General features: G+C 38.4%; 1 protein-coding gene across 1 annotated transcript in view; it reads right to left on the reverse strand.

Moving 5' to 3' along the window:
• kcnh5b (potassium voltage-gated channel, subfamily H (eag-related), member 5b) overlaps nt 1-21,632 on the reverse strand; it is a 158,130-nt gene extending 136,498 nt beyond the window's left edge. The window contains exons 1-4 of the mRNA XM_072364748.1: nt 21,494-21,632; nt 8,418-8,541; nt 3,876-3,982; nt 1,110-1,238 (exon numbers count right to left, since the gene is read on the reverse strand). Coding sequence (XP_072220849.1) covers nt 1,110-1,238; nt 3,876-3,982; nt 8,418-8,541; nt 21,494-21,566 — 433 coding nt within the window. The 5' untranslated portion in view covers nt 21,567-21,632. The remainder of the gene's footprint in view (nt 1-1,109; nt 1,239-3,875; nt 3,983-8,417; nt 8,542-21,493) is intronic.
• Between the last annotated feature and the right edge of the window lie 3,920 nt (nt 21,633-25,552).

Consider the following 25,552-nt stretch of genomic DNA (forward strand, 5'->3'; position numbering starts at 1 on the left):
CTCTCTATACTGAATGGAGGTGGAGCCTATAAATATCCGCAACTACTGCAGAATCCTTTCAATTGCACTAAAAAGCCAGAAACTTCTAAGATACTGAGACATACAGAAAAGGTCACAATCTGACCTACCTTACAATGAACACAAACCTTTTCAGACTAAACTCTGGCAGTTAAAACCTCATGCCAGAAAAGCAGCTTTTTCCCATAATCTGTTAGTTTCATTAACATAGACGAACATTGACACTATCCCCCACCTTCCAATGAATTATTACATTCCATAATGCACCTTCTCCCAGGACAACTTATTGCACATGTACATACAGTCATTTTGCATACTTATTTTGCACATCTTTGCAACAAACTGGTTTCTTTGTTCCATATCTATACATATTGTTAGTTTGTTTAATTTGTGTAACACTCACTTTATTTATCCCTTTATTTATCACTACATACTGCTTATGTTTAATGTTACTGCACCACAACAAGAAAGCAAATTCCTTGTATGTGCAAACAAAGCAACAAAGAGAATTCTGATTGTACTCTTTTTCTGATTTTAAGATGTTAGTTGGTGTCATTATTTTTTTTCAGCAATCTAAGGCTTAATTATAGCCCAGCAGCCTTGTGAGGTTTTGACACAGCAAATTCAGACATCAGCTTGTTAACATGTTTAAAACAATTTCAATTCACTGACATTCAAAGTCAGACAATGAAAATAACAGGGAGAAGAATGTTGAGTAACGGAAGAAAGAAAACAAATAATTTGACAAAACAGAAGAAGTGGGGGAAGAACGAAAAAAAAAGATTTGGATGTTCTGGATTTAAAAAATCCAAAAGGAACTTCACATTGAACAATGTGAACTGTATTGTTCAGCCCTCCATCAATTAATTTTCTATACCTGCTTAATCCAATGGAGCCCATCCCAGCTGCCACCGGGAGAGAAGCAGGATACACCCCGGACAAGTCACCAGTCCATCAGTCCATCACCTAACTCTGTTGTGAGTTATCTCATAACAGAATAATCGTTCCCCCAAAATAAATGGCAAAAATAAAGAAACCCAGACACAATGCTGTTGGTTGAGAGCACTTCGTGGAAAAGTTAAAATACTTACCTTTGGTGGATTCATCTTCGATAGGCTGCTTAAAGAGTGTTATGTCCTTAAAAGTGCAGAGGAACAGAACCACTTTGTCATTCTCATTCCTAATGGGAGCCACTTGCATGTAGAACCACACTGGACTTCCTGCAATAAAAAAGAAGCATTTTGTTTCATTCAAAATCCTCAAGATTTTCTATTTGAACTTTTTTAGGAAAAGTCCTAGCAGGTGCAATGAGAAAGGTTTCTAATTTATGTTGCCTGAAAAATTACTTCTAACTATTTTGAAATGTTAATGACAAATTGAACTGGCTTCACGTAAATTTCTTCTTTAATAAGATATGGGTTTAATGGTCCACGTGTCAACAAGCCTTTGGATGTGTTATGGTTATTCATAAGGGAAAAGAGCAGAGACTAAAAAAAAGAAAAAAACATCAAGAACATCTTGTAAAAGATTCTTCACATCATGCGAAAAACTTTCCTTGTACTGTCTCATGTTCTCAGGAAGCAAAATATTAATTAATTGAAATGTCAGTTACAGAGTTTCACATTCAAGTCTGCTTCAAACTAAATATGTTGCACTTGTTTGATTCAGTGTGTTTGAGCTGGTGTGAAGTAGATCAGCTGCCATTATATTGCCAGTAGCAATGATGATCAGTCGAGGCCTGAAGATTATTAAAGGAGATTAAAAAGAGTGGACTTTGGTGTGGTCTGCTGGATGAACACGAAGAATATCTGACACCATTATTTTAGTGTTTGATTCTAATTCATAATCAATTAAAAAAATATTAAACCCATATACTGATACTAAGATTTTAAAATAATATGTAGATATTATTAGGGAAGCCTCGGAACTTATCATGAGGAAGAGTTCAAACATCTACTGAGAATCTTAAGCAACTTTCACCAAGAAGGAGATCATCCTCCTGTGGTCTGTGGGTTTTTGTTGAGTTTTAGTTTGTGTTTTGTCATTTGATTTCTTGGGTTCATGTCTGGTTTGTCTGATTAGATCTTCTGGTTTTGTTGAGTTGTTCTTGGTTGGCTGGTATTATTTGCCTTTGTTCAGTTCCTGTTACACATTAGAAGTATCTGTATCAGTATCTTTTTGCTCATTTCATTTTGTAGAGTCTTATTTCTTGAATATTCTATTAAGTTTCTAGTTTCTGGTTCCTGCCTGTTACCTGGCATTATTCCTTGATATCCTCAGTTGCTTTTGTCTTGTCACTTGATCACTCTGTCACCACCAGTTTCCTGTACTCAGTACTCACCTGTATCTTCTACCTATCATACATCCCTGTATATATGCTCCTCGGTTTCATTGTTTTCTGCCAGATCCTTGTTGTAGCTTCCCCCTTGTCTGTCAGTCTTGCATTTGTTTTCTCCTGCATAGTTTAGTGATTGTTTTTTGTTCATTACTTGTATTTTCTGCATTGGCAGTGCTTTTGATTGCATGAAATAAAAGTTTTTTTCATTTCTGAATCCTGCTCACCCCCTGTCTATTTAGTTCTACATTTTGTAAATACTACACCCATAACTGATTCTGAAATTAGAGAATACAAGCAAATCTGTCCTACCTTTTTCCATACAAATCTGGAAATAATTAGGAAGCCATAATATTTCAGGCTCCTTACTATTTCTATGTCAGATATCAAACTGAAGCAGAATAACCATGGCAATGTTAAAACTTTACTACAAAAGGTCACATATTCTTGAGCTGTATCCTTCCTTTGAGGCAGTATTAGATGGCACATGGTATTAGAACTGAATTGAAATGTCAGAAGTCAGACTGTTCTTCAAAGACAAGAGAAGCGTATTCAACATCAAATCATGGTACTATGTATAAAATACTGGGATAAAATGGGATCAGTTGCAACAAAGCAGGATCAGGGTGACCAAAAGTGAGCAAACGAACTTGTTCACAGAGAGATACAAATGCAACTTTACCGACACAAAATCTAACAAATAAAACCACAAGATTCCAATCAGCAGCAGCCCTGTCAAAAAAAGAGCTGTCTAATAGTGCCTCTGAGGAATATGCAGCATCTCTACACCATTTCTCAGGCAGAGAAACAAGGTAAAGTTATCGGGGTTAAGCAGTCAGAGTACAGAGCAGAACCATGCGGGTCAGGTACGTTACCTGATGTACCCAAAAATCCTCATAAAGAAAAATGATCCTGCTCCTCTCCATGTACATAATGTCAAACTCTGGTAACATCATGTTTAAATTACCTTTATTCAACTTGTATGGTTTTCAATCCATAATATTAAGGTCAGTACATGAAGGTACTCACTGTACTTTCTGCACAGAAAAACCTTAAACCAGCTGAGGTTTTCATGACTTTATTACCTCCACACACACTCTCAAAGTTCAAGACCGTTGCACAAACCTGTCTTGTATCCGTAGATAGAAATTGCTCATAGTGATATTCTTTTCATACATTGCCTCTTGTATTGGACCTTGTATTTTGTATTTTGTTTTCGTATTGGGTTTGTTTTTGTCTAGACATTTTGTTAATTAAGTTAGTCATCACTCTGACGTTGCTCCATCACAGAGGACAAGATCACAAAATCAAAAACACAGTAAGAAATAAATGGTGCCTGAATTACTCTCCAGAGAGAGAAAAAAATTGGGGGGGGGGGGGGGGGGGGGCAAAAAGTAAAAAAATATTTTATACATAATTGCACCAAATGAACAACAATCTGGGAAAGGAGCTGCTATGCATAAATTTCACTGATACAGACAAAGGACATAACAGACACCACGTCAAGAAAATGAGCACTCACTATTCTTTCTGTACAGAAGGATTTCAAAGCAGTTGGACTCATAGTTGTCAAATGTCTGCCTGACTTTGTCGATGGTCTTCTTGTCCGTCAGCTCTCCATACATAAAACTGGAAAAGAAAATTAGCAATGTGAGAAAAATATTCAATCAACACAAACTTCAGCTGTTTAACCTGCGTTAGCATACACTAACGCAGGAGCGATAAAGAATGAGGCTCAGTCTGAGGGTTTGGCTGGATGAATCTGTTCATAATTGACTATCATGAGCAAACTTCAACTAAAGAACCAGTCAGTATATCAGTAGGCCTTTTTATGCACGTCTTTCAAGCCAGGACTGATGTGCCTTCCTTGCACATCTGTGTCATGTGTAGAAGTGAGTGGGGGTTGGGGGTGGGGAGGTGTTAAGCCACCAATGGAGTTTGTAACAGTAGCAAAAGGGTAAATGTAAGTCAATGTTGTGGAACTCTTCACTCCAACCAACAAAGCTGTTGTCACTCAGCTTCTTCTGCAACCTCAGCTTGATGTGTGTAAGCACACACTGATGTGGGGCTGAGGCCCTTTTGTTGATCAAAGAGGAATGGCAGTTGGTTAACGTGGAGGGGGTGTGGTGCATCAGCTGCAAGAGAGAGGTGTGGAGAGAGCTCAGGGGAGCAGGACCAGGTGAGTGATAAGTACACCGGCATCCACTTGTCTAATCACTATTCTCTTTTAAAACGCAGTAGCGTGCTGGACCTGGGGGGGAGTGGAGCAGAGACAAAGAGAAGAGGAGTCAGCAGCAGAGAGGAAAGACCTGCGAATGACTCAACTTGGCCATATTGTCCGTATGACTAAATAAATATCAAACCGTCCTCAATCTCAAGAGCTTCCTTGCGGAAAGAACCCGCAGTGGCATTAACAATTAGGCTTGTGTAAGCTGGCATCAGGGAAATCACCACTTTAACTAACACTCAGTTGATTCAATGATGCCAGCTTGATGTGTATAAGCACACACACTAAGGCAGGGCTTAGCCACCTTTGTTCTGAGATATGTGAACAAGACGGTCCTTTTTGCGGCAACAAGCTTCAACCAATATATGAAAAAGACTAAACTCTTGCTGACTACCATTGGGAGAACAGCATAAAAATATGTCCCACTGAGAAAAGCTTTCAGTCTCCTTTCAGTCTTTATTACACCAAGAAATATTTCCTCATATAAAACCCCTCCGGTATAGGTGATGCTGTAGGCATCTAGGTGAATCTCTTCAGAAGCCAGAGTTGTTGTTCATTTCTTAATATTTTCATTGAAACATTTCATTGCAAAGCAGGGACATGGAGAAAGTGGTCCTATGTAGACTGCTTGATTGGCAGGAAATAATAGCCTACAGTACAACACTAAAGAATGTTCACCTCTTTACCTGTTGTTCAGGAGGAAGAGCAGACGTCTGCCAATCGTAATGACCACATGCCTCTCTGGTACTGTTTTTAACTGGTTTGCTTCCTGCCTCACAAATCCTTCTTTCCTTCAAATCCATACTTCTTTGTAAGTATGGATACATGTTCCTCAGGAACCCATGAGATCAAGTGTAGGGTTCCCCAGGGGTCAATTTTAGGTCCAATTCTTTTTAATCTGTACATGCTTCCCCTGGGGGATGTCATCAGGAGGCACGGCATCAGCTTTCATAACTATGCTGATGATACACAACTGTACGTTGCTGTGTCTCCTGATGACACAGGGCCACTTGATGTCCTTTTTAACTGCATTTTAGATATCAAGTCATGGGTGGCAGTGAACTTCCTACAGCTCAACCAGGACAAAACTGAGGTTTTAGTCACTGGTCCTGAAGGCCAGAGAGAGAAACTTTTAACAAAATTACAAAATCTTAAACCAACAAAAACTGTATTAAAAATCTGGTCGTGATTTTTGACTCTGAGCTTAGTTTTATTCCACATATTAAAAACATAGATAGATAGATAGATAGATAGACAAAGATAGGTTTTTACCATCTTAAGAATATAGCCAGAGTCCGCCCGTTTGTCTCTCAGGCCAGCACGGAGGTGCTGATGCATGATTTTATCTCTTGTCATTTAGATTACTGTAATGTCCTGCTCTCTGGTCTTCCAAGTATTTTTAATCTTCAGCTACTCCAGAATTCAGCCGCACGAGTGTTGACGAGGACCAGAGAGCGGGAGCACATTACACCAGTTTTAAAATTGCTGCATTGGCTCCCCGTACGCTTCAGGTACAATTTCAAGGTTCTTTTACTCGGTTTTAGATGTCTTAACGGTCTTGGGCCTTCTTATTCGTCTGACTTACTTTTACCATATCAACCCTCATGGACCCCGAGGTCTTCCGGCACTGGCCTTTTAACAATACCACGTGTTTGATTGAAAACACAAGGGGAGGCGGCTTTTAGTTATTATGGCCCCCGATTGTGGAAAAGCCTGCCGGAGAACCTAAGGGCTGCAGAGAATGTTGATGTTTTTGAAAGCCTTTTTAATCAGGCTTTTATTTGATTTCATTGATTTTCTTTATTCCTTTTAATCAAACTTTTTTATTTAATTTTTGTTCTATATAATTTTAATTATATGTTTTAAACTTCATGTTTTAGTTAGACGTTTTAACTTCATGTTGTGGTTATATGTTTTAGACAATTTAACTATATGAGCTGAAAAGCTTTTTATCTATTTTGTTCATTTTCCTTTTTATCTTATTTTACTGTTTTAGTCTTTCAGTTTTTAGCTCCAGTTTTTCCTCATGGGGGCCTACCACACTGGGAGCTGCTTTTGGTCCACTGCCGGGGGTGCTGTTCTGTGGACTGCTCTGACCCGGGTGGCTGGAGGACACTGCACCTTGGTGTGGGGCCTCTTGTCTGCCCGGGTCGGGACTGTCTCTGTGGCGGCGCTCCCTGTGGTCGTGGGCCAGGAGCCCTCTCAGTGTGGTCGGCCCCCCAAAGTGGCTTTTTCCTTGCCTTAGGTCTGGGTGCCCGGCCATGTCTCTGTCTGATAGGTGTTTGTCTCCATGTCTATCTGGGTATTTATGGGGATGGGTGGCTTGGTATGTTCTATCATTGTTGTGAGGGACTTTGTGTTGCTTTTAAAGTACGAAAGGTGCCATATAAATAAAATTTGATTTGATGATTTGATTTGATGCCAATGTGTCCTTGGGCAAGACACTAAACCTTACATTGCCTCAAATGCATCTATTAGTGTGCAAATATGTGTGTGAGAGAGTGCTGTATAGCCTTTAATACTGTAGAGACTAAGACATGCTGTATGACTGCGTTTGAATGGGTAAATGTGGAAATAAATATCCAATTCCAGGGAAATAATGTAATAAATGTAGATACAGCAACACAAAGGTGTCACTTAATGTGGCTTAATTCAAATATTCTATTATGTCTGAAAATCGCAGCAAATACTGCAAAAGGAGGCCAAATGAATATTTTTTTGTAGCACAAGAAGATAAGCAGTGAGCCCCTAGATTATCATAGTGCCAACCTAAAGGGGTCAATCACTAGCATTTTTTTTTCTTTGCCAGGGAGCACATGTCTTTCTGTGACTGTGATGCTATTAGGTGTAATTTCAGTCCAACTAAAACTGTTCTAAAGTTAAATCCTTATTCAGTAGCTAGAAAATAATAAATTATTCCCAAAAAATTGCCTTTACTGTCTTGCACTCTGCTGAGTGCAGGCTGCAAGTTCCAACTCTCAGTGGGCTCTTTTATCCTCTCTGTGTCATGTCTGAGTCCATTGTCGCTGTCAGTGTCCTCCTCAGCCCAGAACAGCTAGCAGTGCACAGATAAATCTGTGTCTCTATTCAGCTTGATGTCCAAGAGAACCTTTTTTCGCTGCAGGCTATCCAAGACCGTCACCCCCGGTCAGATCTGAGAGCTGCCTGAAGAAAAAATTCATCCTTTGGAGTCAAAAGTTAAAGCGTCTTGACTGACAGGGGAGCAAGACACTATATTTGATTTGGACTGGGAAAAGCTCGCCTGGCAGCTCTAGATTTGAGGTATTTCAGACAGAATGGTGATCCCCTAAGCATTTTTAAAGCAAGATTTTATTTATTTTTTCAGTGTGACTGCTGAGGTCCTCACTTCTGCGTGCATGACATCAGAGCAGCTTTCAAGTAGGGACCACTATCATATAAACAGGTCTCCAGAGCAGCAGAGTACAATTCAACTGACTTTTTACAGCATCATACACTCAGGGAGGCACAAAACAATTTTCACTTTTGAACCGCTCTCAAATTCTCACTTTGTTAAATAAAGGATAACAATAACTTTGGAATACACAGTGTTTTAGATTGAACATCAACAAGTCATGGCTTGTTTAGTGTAGTTAGAAAAATACAGATGCTTTTAAATTAATTGAATTATTTTTATTATTTTCATTTTATTTTCACTGAAGCAAATGAATGATTGAAATGGATAAAAAGCAGGAATGTGGATCAAAATGTAAAGATTGAATTCAACACAATATTTCAGCATATCTCTGATTTTCAATCATTTGTTTAACATAAAAGATAATTTAATGCTGCAAAATATAGAGAGATTATAACATTTACCTGCATGTGCTGCTCTTCTGCATGACCTCAGCTCTGTGGAAGCCAGACAGCTTGCAGAATCCGTCATTGCTGTACACTACAGGCCACTCGACGATCTGGGCATTTCCCAGGAGAAAACTGGTCTCTGATGTGCAGGAAAGAAAGAACATTAGCCCAAGCAATAGCATCAAATATACAAATGAAAATAGGAAAAAAAAAAATGGAAAAATAGAAAAAAAAAGTTCAAAATTGCCAATGTCCTCTTGTGGACACAACAACTGGTCATTGTTATAAGTAGCAGTTGATGTTGTTTAACCTTTACCTAATGTCTCATTTATTCCGTCCTATAATCCATTTTAAAGTAGTATTCAACTTGAATTTACATTTCATAGTAAAGCAGAATGTAGTTGAACCACAATTAACCTTAACTACAGTTTAAATATTTCTCATTAAGGGCTTGTTGCTGGTGTTACAAGCCTACACACAGCTACTGTACCCTACCACAGTGAGTCAGTAGCTCAGCTCAGCAGTGTCTGACCTACAACAACAGTCTCTTAGTATATGACAACAGCTAATTAAAATATTCAAGAATGAAAGAAAAATATTCATGTATGAGCTGAATGTAAAAACAACAGCTAAACTGTACCCTACACAAGCAACGAAAATTTAGTACATTTGGGGTGCAAGGGACTTCCTATGTGCGCATCTACCTCTATGCTGCTCATTAGTGAGATGCCTGATATAATTTAGGAAGAAGCCTCAGTAAAGAGAAGCACAGTGTATCTATATTAAACGTAAGTGCCTCCTTCAAAGTCTCCGCAAGACAAAAGTCCTTAGAACTAGACAGACTGCACAGAGACTATGTTTTCAAGTAAATCTTTGTATCAGCAGAGCCCTTTGCCAAAGCTATATCAACCAACTACAATTGGCTGGGTTGTTGTACAGCTCTCCTTGTGAGTGAATAGGTACAAAATTCAGCAGTAAGCCAGAGTCAGGGTATATCATCTAAGTTTCTGGTGCTTTATTAGGCCTCGCCCTCATATAAAGTATGAGTAAGAGTAAAACTGGAGAACATAGACATATTTATAACAAATAATCTACAAATAATATACAATAATTCAGGCCAAATAGTGATCTATGGCTTGTCCTCCCAACACTACTTACAGACGATTCTTTCGAGGACATAAAGAAAAAAAAAATTGCAGCAGATTGTTATTCAGTCCATTCAGCAGGAATGTAGTTGAGCGTCAGAAAAACTATGATGGCCAACGTCCTGTTACAAGTCAAAGAGTAAGTCAAAATAAAGGAAACCTAAAATGGGCAATAAGAGATGGGCCCATTTACCAAATGGGTGGCAGAATGTTGATAATATGCCATATACTAACTTTATTTGTAAAACACTTTCACACAATCACAGCTGAAACGAAGTGTGGTACATCAAGAATGAAATTAACATAAAACATAAAAACAAATAATAAAACAATAAAATACAACTAAAACAGAAATAAAAGACAAAAAGTCCAACAATAAAAATAATTAATAAAAATTAAGACATTTTCTAATACTGGGTTAAAAGCCAATGAGTAAAAGTAGGCTTTAAGATGACTTTTAAATGTGGACAATGAAGGGACCTGTCAAACACACAGGAGCCACTGGGACCTAAAACCAACACTTCAGTTTTTTGTTAAGAAAATTTAAACGGTTAAGGGCCAGAAAACCTTTAATGTCATTGAGGCATACAAAGAGAAAATGGATCCTTCTTAGTGGTTTAGTGGTTTAGTGGTACATAAATCTGACTGTCATCAGTGTTACAATGGAAGGAGATACCATGCTTTCTAAGAATAGAGCCCAGAGAAGTAAATAAAGTGAGATAACCAGGTGCTCTAAGACTGAGTCCTGTGGAACCCCACATAACAGGGGAGCGGAAGAGGATTCAGAACCTGCAATATTTACACAAATGGTTTTATCTGCCAGATAGTGGTCCACTGTATCAAACGTTGCAGTTAGGTCAAGCAAGACAAGAATCACATAGTCAACCATAATCCGATGCTACGAGGATGTCATTAAAGACCCTTAACAAAGCTGATTTTGTGCTATGAAGGGTTTTGAATCTTGGTTGAACAATCTCCAAGATATTGTGCTCATCCAGAAAAGACTTCAACTGAGCAAGTTTTTTTTAAAGAAAAGACAGCTTGAATTGGCTTGGTTGGCCTAAAATTGGCCAACACAGAGTGATCGAGACCAGGTTTCTTAATTAGGGGTTGCATTACTGTGTTTGTAACCTGACCTATGCTCGGAAAAATCTCTTTAAAAAACATAGGAGAGACAGTATCACTGGGGGAACCTGAAGACTTAATATGGCTAACCACCTACTCTAACACTGACAAAGTCACAAGTTCAAACTGATCAGCAGAACAAAGGAACAGGGGAGGGTTCAGAAGCAGGAGCTGAGATGAGAGCCCCTGTGGTGGTGACCTTATCAATAAAAAAAGAGGCTTCCAAGCAGGTGATCTGAGAGGCATTAAGAACAGAATCAGTGGTTTTTTAATTTGGAACGAAAATAACCTTTAACAAGTGTTCCATTTCTTTGCATTTTTTTAAGAGTGTTCTAGTAATTACGCCAGGAGTCCTTTAAGATTTGAAGTAACACCTGCAGCTTGTCCTTCTTCCACCTGCTTTCAGCTTTGCGGCACAGCGCGAGTTCTGTCATTAAACCAGGGCTAAGGTTTAGCCTTAGGGTGCTTGATTTTAAATGGGGCCACAGAGCCCAGGGTGGTTTGCCAGGAGGAGTGAAACCAGGAACCGAGTCTCTCCATATCAGAAGACATCGAGTCAGCAAAGACACGGAACAGGTCAAAGGCAGCAGAGATCTGACCAGTAGTGGAAGGGTTAAAAATCCGACAGCACTGAGCAGGAGTGCAGGCTTTAACCGCAATACATGAAAAACTGACCGAAAAACGGTCATATGATCTCCAGGTTTAGCACAGACAACCCATTTAAGAGAACAAGATCAAATGTATGTCCATATTCGTGTGCGGGACCAGACAGCGCCAAATTGAGTCAATTAGGTTTAAAAAGTCCTTCACCAGTGGCTGATCAGGACAGTACACATGGATATTAAAATAAACAATAATTAGAATGCGGGCGTAATCAGGCATGATTCCAGCTAAAAATAATTGGAACATTAATTCATAAAGTCCTCATTGTATTTGGTGAGTCAGTAGATGACAGCATATCACACTGGGTCAGAGCGACCCACCTCAAATAAAGTCGTTTCAAAGCTAGAAATGAAGAAAGGAAAGCACTGCCTATATTTCTATACATTTTTATTCATATTCGCCGTTCCTCATCCTCGACCCGAAGTCTGTAACAACAGCCGATACATGCAGCTAGATTTTTTACAGAAAGTCAAAGATCCAAGAGTTTTTAGCGATAATACACAAGCAGATACTTAATCTGTTTTGTGCCAATGGTCAGAACCAGCAAATATATAAAAGTGACCGGCACAGACAGCAAGCCACACATATCGGCGCCATCTTGGGCTGAGAAATTGTGTAAAATAATGTACTTTTAACTCCTCAAAAGAGACTCCCAATAGAGCAATTCCGGACTATGAAAACAAAGTCTTGTCTGGTCATAGATCTCTTGCGACTCCACTTCACGGAGAGGAGTCTTTTCCATAGTTCTAACTAGATTGTTTTCCTTTCAGATGCTATGGAAAGTCACAAGGCATTGGATGAATGGAATAAATTAAGAGATATAAAGTCAATCTGTAATTATCTTGGTAGAAGTTCATTTCATGTATGTACTTTCAATTGTTCTCTTTCTTGCTAACCTAGCCATGGTAACAACCATAGAGCGGGTAGTTGTGGAGAGTTATGTTCAGCAGATTTGACATAGTTGATAAAAATCAACAGTTTCCAACCATCATTTCATCTTTGGGACTTTCTGCTTCATCTGGAGAACAGGGAGGATGCAAAAAGTTGGAAAGGGACTCTTGACCATCAGGAAGATAGAAATCCTAAATTCTGTTGCCCATCTCATCTGACTCAAGAGAACCGCTGGATTGATCGTATTGATCTGGGGAGCCTTGACCAAGAGTCAGTCAACGATGAACCCCAGGACCAGAAGCTAATATTTTGTCTACCATACAGTGCCAAAACTCTAAGCAAATGTAGGGACAGTTCATTGTTTTTGCTCTATCAACATTCACTTCTCCCAGTCTCCCCAAGATGATACGTTATTCTGAGGTTCAACCCCTTGTAGTTTAACCCTACTTTAAAACATAGCCCCAGTTTCCTTGCTGTATATCTTCAAACAACTTTAAGGGCTGTTTTGAGATTCCATATTGTTTTATTAAGTCTCTTTGTGTCTGCTCTTATATCTTTTTGCTACCTTTCAAGTGACATTTAGTTGGTGAGACTATCCTACCACCACAGACAAAGCAACTGTGCCCAAAGATATAGGCTGTAATGCTAAGCACAATTCTTCATCTGACAATTCAAGTGTGTATCTGAAACTTCCATAAAATTCTAGTAAGAATGCTTTCGAGGTTAGATTGTTTTGCTGCTCAACTGAGGTCATGAATTTGTGCTTTTTCTAGACTTACATGTCAATGCTTGCATGATTATATTACGAGTGACAAGAATTGTACTGAGTTAGCATAGCAACAGATCCCTCTATTTAAAAAAATAGTAAGTAACCCTAGAGTTACAATTAGTTTATAAAACAATGCAACAGTACTCAAGGGATATGTCCTTGCATAACAAGCTTTCAAAGAAACATGTTTAGAGAAAGGTAAGTCAACTTCACTGTGATCTTGGAAAAGATTTTTCTATTCTTAAGCTAAACTTTATGCACTTCAAACAATATTCAACCCAAAATACTGTAATTCTACTGCAAAATATAAGCAGTAATTTGTTCTCTAAGTTCCTTTTCCTCTAAATAGTTTTAGAGAAACAGGTTGCATCTGAAGTGCTCTTTTTTTGATGAAGTGTACATTGGGCAGTTCCGAAGTACCAAAAAGCATCACAATGTCCCACAGCAATGAAATTATTATAAGAGATGGGAAATCATTTTTCTCTTTGTTACCCCCCTACCCCACCCCCTTCTTACACCTCAATTAGTTACTCAGCAGTTATCATGAGCAATTGATACAGAGAGCCACACAACAGCAACATTAGAGAAGAGGAAAACAAGACCAGCAGGTTGTTACTCTGTCTCTCTCGCTTTCAAATCACACTCAACTATAAATGATTATTTTGATATATTCTGCGTGGTGATAGCTTGTTTATTTGGGAGACAAATTACAACTGTATGAATATACTAGGTAGTCATTTATATTTTGAAAAGTTAAAGAAAGAGCTATGTAGTGTAGAGGCTGTTCTCCTCACCAAAATGTGCCCACGAGTAATTTGTTCAGGCAGGCAGATACGGCCAATAATTGCGTTCAAAGAATATGTGACCTCTGGTGGTTGTGAGAGCTACAGCATATGCAGAATAAAAAAAACAAAAAGGGTATCCATGATGGTACAATTGAGTTATAACTCACCATTGATGCTTTCTAAACATACCCATGTGATTTTATTTTCTAAAGCCAACAAGAAAGTAATGTTTAGTTGTAATGTGGTGTGTTTGCATGTAGCTTCTTAAACAAAAGTTTTGATGTGAAAATGCTCTATCGGCCGTATTTCTTTACTGATGCTTGTCGAAGCGATACTTAAGTGCCTTGTTAGGAGACATATTGAGTACTATGAATAAATGATTCATTTAAGTTGGATGACAGTTGGATAAAAAATATCCTCTTATATCCATTACACGTGCAGGTCAGCAGTTCTGGTAGGAAAAAATTATATTGAAGTTTTTGGCTACAACATAACAGAATCAGCTTAATAAAAAAATAAAATCAGATCTGTTTTCAGGTTACAATAAACAGTGACAAGTTCTTTGTGCTAGTAACGCCTAAGATAAGGCTGACAACACTCATCAGTGGGAAATATATCTCAGAGGATCAAGGATAAAACTAACAGAAGCGATGGTCACACACATAGATAAAAAGTGATCCTTTAAAGTACATAAAGTAAACCTTTAAAGAGGAGGTTGAAAGGCAGAAGACTTAAAAAACATGAATCTTCATTGTTGTTCTTCTTATTACGTTGCATCCAGCTTACCACTGCACTATGTTTAATCACTATGTCAAAAAACAATGTTAAAGGCTAAATGGCTGTTATTACATGGAGATCTGACTGCATGATACTATCAGAGTGAGAATGGGCCAGCTAAAACATTGAAAATCACAGTTAATTGTTTTTCTGTCAAAAAACATTGTACTGGTCAATAAATTAATAAAAAGGTAACAAAAAAAACAGCATTCTAATAATGCAATTTTGAAGATGAGATACTGATGGCGAAAAACCTCCAATTATACTCTGAGCTCATAAACACAAGACAGACATGCATGCATTTCAGAGCAAGCAAGTATATTCTAAGGGTGGACAGTGACCTTTTTATAGTGCTAATTATCTGGATGAAGGTGTGACAGAGTAGAGGGAGAAAGTACAGCTGAGTGTATTTCATTGATTTTCTCAGAAAGTGTTTCACGAACAATAAAAATTAACAGAAATTAAGAAATGATGAGTAAAATTACTGCAATTTTGTTTCTGTTGGTCAAAGAATCACAACGAATTCTAAAATAATTTTAAAAAGTGCCAAGAATCAGGTTAATGCAAGGGAAAATGCTGTCTTCAGTCTATTCTGTATTCAATAGAAAATTATTCAAAATGAGGTATAAAGCGACATCTGTGGGGCTATAATCTTTGCACAAAATTACAGATCTATTGTGTTACAATGCTCTGGCCACAATAGGAGACTGGTTGACAGGCAACCAGTGAATAACAAACTACTTTGACAACTATCTAAAAAAAGAATTACATTTACTGATAATTACATTTTCAGTTGTTGTGAGAACTTAGAATTTTTAGTTGCACAATGCAAGCAATTCTAACCACTACACGACTCAATCCATTCTCTGACATTTTTCAGAATATGGTTATTAATAGAGAAAATATTCATTATAATAGGTTTATCATATTGAGTCCAAATAAACATGTGTCAGTCTTGACTTCAATAAAGTCATATAGTTAGATATACAAAGGTTGAACCAACCCTGCTTAGCTGATTCTGATATGCTTTTAATTAATATACCCAGATGTTGTTTTTTCTGTTATAATACATAAGCAATTCCAGTGGCAAATTTAAAATATGTTGTTGTGAACATAGCAGAGATTTATTTCACTTCAACAATGTTCCACCAGAACCACCCTGTTGCAATAGTTCTATACATGTTTTGTCTCCTTTTTTTGGCATCTTCTGGAGATTTTCTACTGATTTTTTTCAGTGAAAACATCAATTTCTTTTTCAAAAACAAACACATTATCTGTATTGGTTTGAATCCTGTGCTGCTGCAATGACTTCTGCTAGTAATTCTGGTACTTTTTTTCAAATCTGTAATGATGCATCTCTTTGGTGGTAGCTGGTGAGCATTCTATAGCCCAAGTAATGCTTGGAATAAGACCCCAAAGGCACATGTCTAGGAGAGGAGACGTAGAGGGCAAGGGCAAATGGAAAGGAAGCAGGGGGAAGTTTAAACCATTGATCATCATGGGGAATGTGAGGTCACTGACAAATAAAATTGGAAATAGGAATGCAGTATTATCTGTTTCACAGAGACATGATTGTACTAATGTGCACAGGGCTCCAACACCTTTCTACCTGCCTCTCGGTTAATATGGACAGAGATCTCTCTACACAGCTCTTAAGTCTGCAGACAGTGGTATCAGTAAAGGAGGAATTGCAGAGCTTATTAACAGATGGTGTCACCTGAACATTTTACTAAGTGTCTATGTACCTAATATGTTGAAATGATGGCTGTGAGATTTGAGCAATGTTTTCTATGTCAAGAGGTCGCTTTGCTAACCGCTGATTCCAAATGTGATGTAATTTTCTCTGTTGTTTTAACACAACAAATAAAGCGCACTTATGCTGATTTTTGGCGATTTCAACCACGCCTCTTTCTGCTGTACTTCCCACAATTTGTAAACTTCTTTTTGCTGTCATTAATACTGCAATAATTTCATTTCCCTTTGGGGATTAATGTATTGACATTCAATTCGATGAAGTACAATTCTATTTGTCTTTTAAATTTCCAATGTAGTGACATTGAATCCTGCCTAAGGTTAAGGGAAAATTACAGGATTTTTAAACCTGGGACACATTTTTCTTTATATGTAGCAGGAATTTAACAGCGTAATTCAATGTGGAAAACAATTCTATTTGCAACTTTCAGATTAAGATTATTATCTAAAGTCTAGTAACCCTAGGGAGGGGATCTGTACTGCACTCTGTAGGATCTGTACTGCACTCTGTACTTGTACTCTGTACCTGTACTTGAGTCTCACTGAAGAAATCAGCATTGTCTCAGAAATAATTTAAATGAGCATGACTTGATAAAATGTTACATCCTGAAGGTACATAACACATTAAAATGACATGTCAGTACGAAAAGCAACAAGCCTTACTCTATCACAAAGATTAAAAGCATTGATTGGATGTAGCAATGTTCAATCATCTGTTCTGATGAACTTGATAGTTATCCAGTAGACTTAGTCTTACAGTAAGACTTAGTTGAGAATTTGGGGCGACTGTAGTTCAGGAGGAAGAGCTACCCTTTGGAAGGTTCAACTCCAGGATTCTCAGGGCCACATGTTGAAGTGTCGAAGACACTGAACCCTAAGTTATCAACCCCATCAATGTATGTGAATGATTAGAACCAAGAGCACTGTGTAGCATGCAATTGGTGACTGTGACTGTGACACGTAGTGTGAAAGCACTTTGAGTGGTCAGATTGACTAAAAAGCCCTATAGTACAGTCAAGTACAGTCCATTTACAATTTCAAATAGTTCATTTAAATTTATGTGAACTAAACAATACATTTATTCAAGTTAATGTGAACTTATTTAACAACAAGTAGCAATATCCCAGAAAACAGGAAGGAATTAGGATATGGAGCATTTACAACGAAGAGTTGAATGTCACTTGCGTTAACATCTTGCAATGATTCTGCATTGCCTACATACCCTTCTCTCCACAAAAAAAAATAATTTGCATACATGAACAACAGAGACTGGACTCATCACAGTTAAAGACAGGACATGATGAGAAGATTATGCAGTGAAAATTGCTGTTATGCTTACAGCACCTTGAGAATTATGGATGAGGCTACTTTATGACTGCTTTTTGTGTTGACATCAATACCAAATGTATTTTGACACATCCAACAAAAGTTCATCCAACAAGTTTTTACAAACTGTGCAACTGGATTCACTCACTGTGGCTAGTTTTGCTACAAAAATATGCAATCACTCCTGTCTGTCTACTGCATCTTACAACATATTGTGTTTGCAGCAGATATTTTAACCAAAAGGATAAAACTCTTGTAACTCTCAAGGTGAAAAACAAAAAGGTATTTCTCTGCAGGCATCCTATCCACAATGTGCTAAGAAATGTATGATAACAATCTGAGCCTGTCAGTTGAAAATACAAGCATTTTTACTTTACCATGACTGAAAACCCATTGTTTATAACATTGCAGCTATTTAGAAATGGACAGTCATGGCATTTATGCTTCGTATGAGCCCAATTGCCAATTTGCCAATTAATACCAACAATGCACCAAAATACAAATCCTGAAAATTTCCTTAAAAAAAAAGATGGCTTAACAAGTAAAAAAGCACAAACCACAGACTGGACTTATTTTTGTCCCTGGTACATCTCAAAATAATGTTTAATTAAATCTAATTTAAATTGAAAATAAGTAAATAATAGTATTGTGAATGTAGTTTCCAGGGTGGTAAATGAGGGTTAAATGTACACCAATCATTACAATAACAATCCAACAAGACTTAACAATAGACAACCTTGAGATGAGACAAGTTAATCATCACCTTCTCGTGTCAATGTTCCATAGAGTCAAACAATGTTTATATCCTGCAACAGTTTTGCATTAAGTTAAAAATTTTCTGAAAATATAACTTGAGATTGCACCACATGCAAAAAAGCTTTGATCTGAATGGTTATACATCACACCTTCCCCCAAATACTCAACCTAATCTCAACCAAAAAGCTTCTGTGTGAGTCACATTGTGACAGCTCACTTCTCTTATTCAGACTCTTATTCAAACAGCAGTGCACTTTTAAAGCTATGAGGGTCATACCTTTTTTCCTCCCCACTTATTCTGCTGAACCAAGGTCCCACATATGACTGCCTGAAGCCCTATACCAACAGCCTGAAGAAACACCCTCATGTAAAGTGTGCAAAGACTACTGAAACCCAATAAAGAGACTAATCAAGTGTTGAACCCTCTGATACAATTGTCAAGATTCTGCTACATAAGACCCCTTTAGAATAGAATTTACAACACAATGAAAGAGCCACTTGGAAGATAGCTGGCAAAAAATAGTGTTCCTGCAAATGTTCTAGCCACTTATGTATAAATCAAATATAAAATAAAAATATAAATATATTTTCCAGCAGACTATATATACTTATTTTCTTACACAGGGTAGTCTTCATATCTATGTGATATATTGTCTGTCATGTAAGACTACCCATCTTGTATTACCTCGTAATATATTTGTTTTAATCTCTAAATGAGACAGATGACATTCAGTTTTCTCTACATGACTCCCTTTGTAATTAAGACAAAGCACTTTCCATAATATCCAAGTCGACATCATGTATTCTACTGTTGGGTAGAACACGGGTTGCAGCAACGGATCTTACAGAAAACAGAGAAAATAATTAAAGAAATATGTCTGCTCAAAAACACAAGCTGGGAGAATGTCCTCTCTATAATTGCCCCCAAAAGCTAGACAGAATATGTGACTTCTAGTGGTCATGATTGGAAGTGCACATGAAGCGTCAACCGTGATGCCAAAATGGAGTATAACCAGAATGTTTTCGTTTATTTGTTTTGTCCAAATCATTATGTGTTTTTTTTTTTATGGTAACCAAGTAGTTCACACTTCTAACACCAAAGCAGGTGATGTTATCGTCTAAACCAAGTGGGGAATTAGAAAGTGTCAATGTAATATGTCAAAGCCAACAAAAAAAAGCCCCTGTATGTAATACCCTATTTCCGTCTTCCTTGCTGTTTGTAGGGGAAGTATAAAGGTGGACATTCCTATGGCTCATATTAAGAGATAGGAACAAATAACCTACTTGGTCATTTCTGACTGGAGACGTTGTTTCTGTTTCTCTGTAAATCATTGAAGCGCCATCTGCTTCAAACTATTTGGAGCCACAGACTGTCTAGGCCTGGCACACACATATTTTGCAAACCACTACAGGGTGAGAAAGTGCATGCGCACCAGGCTGGACATTGCTGGAACTGAGTGGTGGCTGGGTCATGTTGCAGACTTTAAGGTAAGCCCGCAGAGGCTGCCTTATTTGCAAGCTCGGGTTGGTGAAGATGAGGGATTTTTATCTAACTGAGACTGGTCCAGTTATTCTGAAACGTTTCTGTAACAAGAAAAAACATTTCTGAAAACATTTATTTCCAAGGCACAGCTATTATTATTACTAGCTATTATAACTAAAGCCAGCCTATGCAAATGACTGGTAGCACATCTTATCTACAATTTACTTTAAAAGACCTTTACAACGACGCAACTGTTGAATGAAAATCAAAGGATTTCAAGATTGGGCTTAGCCCACAGTGTTTAAAGAGCCTAACAATGCCTTAGATGTCGCTATATGTATTCATTTTGACTTCCCCTGAGGGCTGTGGCATCTGACAGACAACAGAGCGGTCCTTGAGCACAATGATCGTCATCATATCAGTCCATCGAATTTCATATGCAAATTCTCAAACTGATTAGAGAAACATCTGGGATATACACCAATTGCAAGAAATGTGTATGAAACTGGAGCTGGACGCCTACAGTCAACAGTTCTCAGGGTAATACATCCCAAAGGCAAATAGAAAACACTTTCTAGAACATTCTAATTGAGCTTAAGTCCACTCAGCTGCCATAACTTCCACAAAGTGTGAACCTCTATATCTACAACTTTCATTCCTGACAATTAATACAATGACTTTTCTGGGAAGATCAAGAAAAGCAATCAGTCCCATAGATCAGAGCAGACCAATACACAAATAATAAATCATTATTTCTATAACACAGCAACAACAAGAAGAGTAAAAACAGACAATAATAATGTCGAATCACAGTAATGCTCAACAAATTAAGATTATGACAAAAGTAAGCAGTCTGTCATTATTTTGGCTACCCCTCATTGCTCATTCCATATCACATACACAGAGGAACTCTGCGGTATTACATAATACTAGAGGAAACTAACGCCTGTTTAATTATTTCAGTCGGAGCTTCCCCCTAAAGACCAAATCAATTGCTTTATAATAATGAAAATAATAAAAAAGAGAGAGATTAAGTTAATAGTCAATTAATGATCAGATGGTCCCAGCTTTTTTTTAGTTGAGCAACTGTCAGTGTTTATTTACTTCAATGAGCGTCAATGGCAAAAATAAACTTTGAATCCGCTGTGTTCTCTCGGTAACACTTTCATTTTGATCTTGATAACCATTTCAAAGGGTGCAAAGTTACATTTTTCGGTGACTGCAGAAAGGTCAATGCAGCGGTGAACAAAACACAGCCTAAAATGACTGATGGCACAGGAAGCATCATAAAAACAGACTACTGATACTAACACTTCTCCTTCTCAACTCACATTCATTCACCTACTTATGGAATTTCCGTTTCTTGTACGTGACTTATATCAGTTAAACGCTATTCGTGACATTATCATGTGTAATCCTGTAAACTTTCAATTAGCCTTAAGTGGGCGGTAAACTCCGAATAAATATGTTTTAAAAGTCAGTTTATGTCGGCTGTGCTTCAAACCTTCCTGGTTGCAATGACAAAAACAAACTGTAGGCCATCCCAGCTAAGTCCAAGCCCAATTGTCATCTGTTGGAACCAAACCCAAAACAAGCTTCGCTTCAGAGCGCCGACTCACCACTTGAACGCCGGACGATATTCTCCAAAAAAGTATTTTGTGGTGCCACAAGCCCTCTCTTTCCCCCGGGCATCCTGCTGCGGGCGAGCGACTGGAGCTGCTATAGGTGGCGGTGTGTCTGCTGTTCGGAGGTCGGTACTGATGCTGACTCTCAGTCTGACCGATGGTGAAGTGCATTGTAACCGTGCGCTCGGGCTGCTCGGAGCGCACTGAGCCAAACCAGCGTGCTGCAACCCGCTGCCTGCCTGGAGCGCAAGGACGCATGCGTGGCTTCTGCTGGGAGCTCCGTCCTCGATATAGTGATGCTTGGAATTCATCACAGCACAAGTGATGCATCTTCAAGCAGTGTCTAATTGAGAGCACGAGAACATTAGTGTATGTACATAGAAAAAAAACTGCCATTTATATGGATTTCAGTCATTATAAATCGTTTTTTTTACCATTAATCGATGTATTCTGTAAGCTATATTAACGGAAAATTTTATCCAGATTTTACAGAGCACTCCTGCAGAGATTTTACCAGCACCTTGTGATTTTATGGTTGACAATTTTAACAGAAATCTTAAGTCAACGCTGGACTCAGTGGCTCCTCTTTTAACAAAAACAATTAAGACAAAACCTACACCGCAATGGAGAAATGAGGAAACAAAGAAACTGAAAAGAAACTGCAGGAGTATAAATATCCAGTATCACTCAAATAATCTGAGGATTCTCAGCGCAGCTTCCAGTGCTGAGATAACCAGTGAGGTGTGTTGGAGTCTGGCCCCACAAACAAGATGTCATGGATGCAGTATCCAGATCTGCAGATCCAGTATCTGGATATTTATGGGGGTGGGAGGGTTGGTATGTTTTATCATTGTTGTTTTTAGCCTCTGTGAGGCACTTTGTGTTGCTTTTAAAGCATGAAAGGTGCAATATAAATAAAATTTGATTTGATTTGATTTGGAGTGTAGCTACTTGCCCATAATACTGGATGAGGACTTTAAAAAAATCCAAGACAAAAGACCAAATCGTAACTGGAATTAACAAATCTTAATTTGTTTAAAGTCTGATTTAAATGACTGATCATCTAAAATAAATATAACTGAAGACTATTTTTCAGTCACTCGCTAGAGCAGCTGACTAATCCACGGCTCTGTTTGTCAAGATTATTTATCAAGATGTTATAAATAGGTCTCGTGACCCTGTGAATGATTAGTAAGGTGCCTTAGTTGGGTTACAACATCCTAATTCCACCAACATTCTGTCACAAAGAAAGCATTTTGAAAAAAAATTAATTCAGTAAAAGTTGAGATAAAAGTTCATCCATCAGACACAATGCATCGATCAGCTCACCAAAGTGACAATATATGGGTTGTCTCAGGGAGCAGCACTGAGGGTTAACAGCGCCTCTGGGAGATGAAGGTACCAACAGGAGCACGGACCGATGCTGCATCCATGACATCTTGTTTGTGGGGCCAGACTCCAACACACCTCACTGGTTATCTCAGCACTGGAAGCTGCGCTGAGAATCCTCAGATTATTTGAGTGATTGATTGGGAGAATGTGTTCTACTTGAAGGTAAGTAAGGATTGCATGCATATATATACATACATACATATCAGTTATTGGGTTTTGAAAGCTTTATAGAGAACAGGAATACATACACAGGTTTTATTTCATGTCCCTTTGAATAATGTGGTGAGCCCTTAGATTTTCCTGGTCAACCCTTCAGAGAATCAGAACTCAGATTTAAGACATTCAATATAAAGTATAAAAGTTTTGGAAACTTGGTATTACCCAGTAAGATGTGCTGTATGAACCTGTTTTTTTGTACTCATTAAGTCTTAAAGGGAGGTGTTTAGCTGTGATGGTGAGGGCTGGGAATGTACTATAACAAAAAGGAATAAAAATGTGTGTGTGTGTGCGTGTGTGTGTGTGTATGTGTGTCTGAAATGGGCGAATACGACTGGTCAACAAGGCCAGAAAAGCGTGAGCCAGAAAAAAAATTAGGATGACAACCTAGAAGAGGAATTGAGAATGTTGTGTTTTCGTTTTCAACACTGATGTAAACAGTGATAAGATCAATATGGTGATAAATCAAAGAAAAGAGAACTTATACATGAGGACTCCAGTGAGCATGCAGCTGAGCCATAATAAATCATAAATATGTATATTATAGGGTTATGATAACATGTGTTAGTGTTACATTGAATCTCAGTTATATTTACAAATCTCTCGTCTCGTACCATCATCTGCCCACTGACACCATCTGTCAAAGAGCCTTTTGAAATATTCTTAGATATTACAGGACTGTTTGTGTCTGTATGTGTGTTGTCAATATATGTACTTGGTGCCAAACGCCCCCATGGGATGTCTTTAATTGGACCACGTGCATCATAGAGCATCAAACATATGCGACAGCACAGATCTGAAGGCTGTTGTCTGCTGTAAGAGGTTGAGCTCTCGGGGTAATATTCATCTTCATCGTATGTAAAATTTTACTTCACCAAAATGCTGTTGGAAATGATTCAGTCATTTGCGGAATTAACTTGTTACCTGTTAACTTGTAAGTGATCAGGGCGGAGGCATAGCTAAGGGTTCCAGGTAAGGGGAATAGTTGCATGAGTAGCCTATTGATTTACAGCATTCTATTATCTATCACTCAGCTGAAAATCAATACTTTTACAATCAAGCCCCTTTTTTTTACAAGCTAGCGAGTGGTTTTCAGTTTACTGCACTCTGTATGAAGCCCACTGACAAGTAAAACTATTCAGATCATTATTTTTGAAAGGATCGAATCTTTGCTTCAGGGCTTTGAACACTAACACAGAGTGCAGACAGATTTCCCAGTGTTGTGTCATCTGAAGTGTGTCAATCAGTAGACTCAAGTACAGAAGAGGAGGTGTACATACTGAGAGATCCCGTGTGATGAAATTGCTTTGTGGATTGTATATGTTTCACTCCATCCCTCCAAAATAATAGTGTTGCAGCAGAGAAGAATACCTTAGTAGGAGCAGCAATAGCAGAGATACAAGAAGTAAGCCTACAACATTTCAACATAATGTCATTTTCCCCAGAAGTTTTAAAGGGGACATATTATGCAAAAATCACTTTTCCAGCTCTTATACACTAATATATTTGAATTCTGGTTGCGTACATCATCCCACCCCCCACCCCCCACAAGTGTTAAAAACAACAACTGCATCCATTTCCAGTGTGCTGCTGTGGCCACTTCTCACTGGCTTGTCCCTCTAGTCTGGGCGATGCGCTCAGATTCCGCTCCCCTTCCTACGTAGCGAATCTGAACTTCAGCAGTGGCCAACACCCAGTCTCCACCCAACACGTCCTACAGGTTATAAACCAGCAAAGCTCAGGTGAGGCGCCTCTATTTCATTCATCGCAGCGAAGAAAAACGGTTGGCAGCATGGTGAATTTGAGCGCTAAGCATGTAAGTTGCTCTGTTGTTGGCTACAGTGACCAGCACAAGACCCTGCATAAGACCCGAGTCTCAGAGGACCTACGATGGGAGTGGATAAAGTTGATGGCGAAGTTCCGGCCATGATCGGCATAAACCTAACTGTGTGTGCCAAACATTTTGACATGGACTGCTTCCACAATTTGGGTCAGTACAATGCAGGACTGGCAGCAAAACTCTTCCTAAAAGAGGGATCGATACTGACCATCTGTGGGGAAAGGACAGACGATGTAAGTGTGCTTTGTGTTTCTTTTCTTTGTGATCTCCTCTTAGCATCTGATAGCGGACTTGTTTCTGTGCTTGTCCTGTTGGATCTCAGTGCTGCATTTGATACGATCGATCACAGCATTCTGTTACAGAGACTTGAACATGTTATTGGGATTAAAGGAACTGCATTATTCTGGTTTAAGTCATATTTATCTGATAGATTCCAGTTTGTTCTTGTAAATGAAGAATATTCTTCACACACCAGAGTAAGTCATGGAGTTCTTCAGGGTTCTGTGTTTGGACCGAATCTTTTTACTTTATATATGCTTCCATTAGGTAACATTATTAGACGGCATGGCATAAATTTTCACTGCTATGCTGATGATACTCAGCTG

This window comes from Leuresthes tenuis, unplaced genomic scaffold (genome assembly GCF_036924035.1).
Source record: "Leuresthes tenuis unplaced genomic scaffold, fLeuTen1.0.hap1 SCAF_15, whole genome shotgun sequence".
Lineage (NCBI taxonomy): Eukaryota > Metazoa > Chordata > Actinopteri > Atheriniformes > Atherinopsidae > Leuresthes > Leuresthes tenuis.